Raw genomic sequence first — 4,183 nt, forward strand, 5'->3', positions numbered from 1 at the left:
TCTGTTCTGGCTCTGGATCTCCACTCTAGGTTTTCGGGGTTTTTTTTTGGAAGTTAGCCTTCTGCCAGGCTGGCTGTGTCACCTGAAGAAGCCAATGTTCACTTGTGCTCACATGGATACCAAGAAGAGTCAGGAAATCCTTGCACTAGTGATGCAGTGAGCAACCCTCGGGTCCACAGATTTCTGAGACCCATCCTCGATACTGGGTCTTTGCAGGTCTTGGCGGCCAGCTACATTGACTCTTTGTCAATTTTATGCTTACAGCTCTAAGTTGAAAATGTGGGGGTCAGGCTGCCTGCCAGAGAGTAGGACATTAGCTTAGAAATGACAAAGCTTTATTCTTGAAAGTCGAGATTGCATGATCCCCTCCCACTGTAAGCAAATGCCTCTCCTGGGAATTGATTCCAAAGGAATAAGTCAGGGGACAAAGACCATAGACATGAAGATATTCCCTGCACTGTTAGCTGCAGTTTCAAAAATTAGAACCTAGTCTAAAGCTGCCAAAGTGAAACCTTTGTGTGGGGCTTGCAGGTGTTAAAAGCGATTACTGGATGGGGGCGTAGATTAATGGTAAAGCACCTGTCTAGCATGCTTGGGGCCCTGGGTTCCATTCCCAGCACTGAAAATGTTTAAAAAAGTGATTGCTAAGAACATGAGTAGACAAGTGAGAGTGATGCAAGATGTCTAGGAGGAAAGAGTGATGTGGTCTCTATTCTGAGGAATTCTGTGCCATTGAAATGGACTGGAAGGTGGTTGACCCATGAGGTCCCCAGTGACTTAATGCTGTCCGAACCATGAGTCTCGGTAGTCAGTCAGTGAAGCAGACTCACCCTAACCAATCTTACAGAGCCTGATGTGTAAACCAGACATCAGCAGAAATGTCCTGAGGCTCAATACTGCCCAGAAGACCTCTTTGTGCAAATGTAATCCCTGGAAATGGAAAATTTGCTTTGTGAATATGAAGCTGGATGACCTTTACCTAGGAGACTCTCAAACCTCTGTGGGCCTCAAGTTTCTCACCTACCAAATGGGAATAACAGGAGTGCTCAGTACACAGGCCTGTGGTGACGATGGTCAGAAGGGCAGCGGTGCTGGGAGACACTCACCCTAGGGATGAGCCATCCGAACTCGTGATTATTGACACCCACGAGGAAGGGCACAGGGTGGAACTGCCTCTCCTTCAGGAGCTCCTCAGGGCTTTTGGGAAAGAAAGATCCATCGATGGTGTAGGTAGGGGCTATCATTTTCTGCAGGAGAAAGCAAAGCAGGATCCCCCATCCCCACCCCAATGCCCCTGTAACAGCCAAGCCTCCAAGGATAAGGCCCCAGGGGTCACCTAGCTATAGCTCTGAGTGGCTGAGACTTCAAGGAAAATGAGATGGAAATGACTGGAGTTAGATGCCCAAAGGGAGTCGGGAGACCTGATTAAGTGCTGCTTCCAAGCAGATCCAGTGCCCAAAGGACAGGACCAACCCTCGGGGCCAGGGGCAGCCCTCAGCCCCTTCCTCCTGTGGGTGCCTTTCCCAAGCCCCATCCAGGACTGGTGACTTCCCATCCATCCCTGCAGGAGCTGGACAGGTGACCCTGTGGGTTTCAGCCTGTCACCATCCCCAAAAGGGTGGCATACCGATTCTTTGGTAAGGATCAGCTCCTCTCCTTTCTTCTGCTGAAGGCACTGCACCAGCTCAGCCATTGAGTCAGAGCTGCAGGCTAAAGACTCTGCAAGGCTCTGGGGACAGACAGAAACATCTTACCTCTTCTCAGGCCCCTACCTCCGTCTTCCCATGGAAAGGGGGCGCATCTGTAGCACTGGGCTGTGATGTCACAAGTACAAGCCTGGCCAAAGACCTGCCACCACCTATGGGAGACTTCCTTACCCTCTGTGCACCTCAAAGACACCAAACTGTGACTGCCTTCTGAGAACTATCTTTCTTTCTTTCTTCCCTCCCTCCCTTTCTCCTTCCTTCCTGTCTTCATCCCTCCCTTCCTTTCTTTCTTTCTGTTTTGATTTTTTTGAGATGGACTCTCACTGTGTAGTTCAGTCTGGGCTTCAACTTACTATGGAGCCTAGACAGGCTTCAAGCTGGTGGCGATCTTCCTGCCTCAGTCTCCCAAGAGCGGGGATTATAAGCATGTGCTACCGTACTTGGCTGTGTTGTTTTTTTGCCCTGTGAGAATATTTCCCCCCTGTGAACTGTGTCCTTTTCTGTGTAATAATACTTTGTGGAGTGAAGGCCGTTGAGAAGGGGTTGGAGAGGGAGGGCATGCTCTGACAGGGGATGGCGGGGATGCGGAGGCCGGAATAGGGGCAGGGGGGGGTTGGGAAGTAAGGCTGGAGGCACAAATGAGCTTCAGGGAACCTAGGAAAGGATCTCAGGTTCATAGTGGAGACTCTCTCAGCCACAGTGAGGTGATGGGTGTGGAGACTGCTGCTCTTATGCAGACAAGAAGCAACGTGCCTTGCTGAGGGTTCCAAGTCCTGGCATGCCTAGTGGTTCCAATGCCCAGTCTGCTCCTCTACTGTAGCTGAGGGCTGGGCCCAGGTGAGGTCACTGACATAGCCTCCCATTAGCCCCTCTCCCCAAGCCCATGGCAACCCTAATCCATCACTGTCTTTTGTGAGGATTCTGCCTTGACTGTCTCCCTGGCCTCTCCACCTCCAAGATTGCTTTCTCTAGCCTCCCCTCCACTCTAAGTAGCTCAGACGTGTGGCTGAGCTCTGGTCCAGTGAAGATTCCTGGCACGGCCCTTGGGGTCCTTTTCTGCTTTCAGGACCGTCACTGTCTTACATCTGCAGCCTGAGCAGGTGCAATGCCTATTCAGGAAAACCTCTGCGGCATCCTATGGTGACTTCTCACAAGGCCCTCAGTGAGGACTGCGGGTGGGATCTGGAGGCTGAATGAAGATCTCTTAGGCAGCAGGAGCTGGGAATGCAGGGATCCCCAAGCATTCTTGGAGAGAGGTGTCCTCCCCAATACACTACCCTGGGGAATGGGCCAGAGACAGTCTGCTCAGGGGTGGTCTCCTCCAGAAAGTGACACCCAACTGCCCACCCCCAGGGATGCATTGTTGTTTTCTCTGAGCTTCTATGTCTTTATCTAGTGGGCCCCTCTCTCAAACAAGAACCTCCCTATGGGTGAACTTTTCTGACTCTGAGGCCTCCAGGCCAGCACATGTTGGGGTGTGGGGAACACATGGAGTAAGAATGAAGGAAATACAGACCTGAACTTTGAGCGAAGAGTCAGACACTGTCAGCATTGGGGAAAAGATGACCCCACTCTGTGCTATGGCTCTGTGGAACAGTCCTGTGGCCATTGGAGATAAGACCTGAGTGCAGCAGACAGGCCATGGTCAGCGGAGGACAGAGGAGAAGTCTGGGGTCCCAGCTACAATTGCTAGCTGCCTGTGGCAACTCACCAGGGCAGAGACGATACAGGCACCTGCAGATCCACCAAAGATGGTGACACAGTTGGGATCACCCCCAAAGGGAGCGATGTTCTCCTGCACCCACCGTAGAGCGGCTATCACATCTAGGAAGCCTTGGTTGCTGGGCATACGCTTGTCCCCAGTGCTAAGGGCAGGGTGAAGTAGTAGTTAGTTTAAGCTGGTTCCCTGACACATACTCCTTGGGTTTGGTAGGTTCAATTTGAACCAGTTGTGAGAACGGTTGACCCTTCTCTGCTCCCAAAGTCTGTCCTCAGTCTGAATCATGCTTCTTGTCTGTATGCCCAGGCTTTGGTAAGGGCAGGCCTAGCAGGGCAGTCAGCCTGGGCTGGCTCTCATGTGGTTACCACAGCTTGTTGCTCTTTGCCCCCGTACCCTGCTGGAACATGGGCTCCCTCCCAGAACCTAATACCCATTTACCAATGGGCCAAGTTCAGTGTATAATTCTGGCTTTATTTGGGGCCCTCCCCTGAGATGAACTTTGGGAAGCAACATTCTTTTTCTCTTTCTTTATATTCTGCAGTACTGGGGATTGAACCCTGGGCTTTCACATTGGGCTAAATACCCAACTCTTTCTTTCATTTTTCAGTTTGAGGCAGAGTGCTGCCAATTCATTAAATTGCCCAGAGGAGCCTGAATTTGTAATCCTTCTGTCTCAGCCTCCTAGAGTGCTAGGATTATAGGTGCATACTACTATGCCCAGATTGCATCCTCTTCTATTCAAGACAGCAGTGGCTCA

At 51.2% G+C, this 4,183-nt stretch overlaps 1 protein-coding gene across 1 annotated transcript in view; it reads right to left on the reverse strand.

Annotated features, from left to right (window-relative positions):
- The window catches only part of Ces3 (carboxylesterase 3), a 17,165-nt gene that overhangs the window by 10,789 nt on the left and 2,193 nt on the right, over positions 1–4,183 (reverse strand). The window contains exons 6-9 of the mRNA XM_005403709.1: positions 3,418–3,571; positions 3,223–3,327; positions 1,628–1,729; positions 1,107–1,247 (exon numbers count right to left, since the gene is read on the reverse strand). Coding sequence (XP_005403766.1) covers positions 1,107–1,247; positions 1,628–1,729; positions 3,223–3,327; positions 3,418–3,571 — 502 coding nt within the window. The remainder of the gene's footprint in view (positions 1–1,106; positions 1,248–1,627; positions 1,730–3,222; positions 3,328–3,417; positions 3,572–4,183) is intronic.

The sequence above is a fragment of the Chinchilla lanigera genome, unplaced genomic scaffold, assembly GCF_000276665.1.
Source record: "Chinchilla lanigera isolate Chin_1 unplaced genomic scaffold, ChiLan1.0 scaffold00083, whole genome shotgun sequence".
In the NCBI taxonomy this organism is placed as follows: Eukaryota; Metazoa; Chordata; class Mammalia; order Rodentia; family Chinchillidae; genus Chinchilla; species Chinchilla lanigera.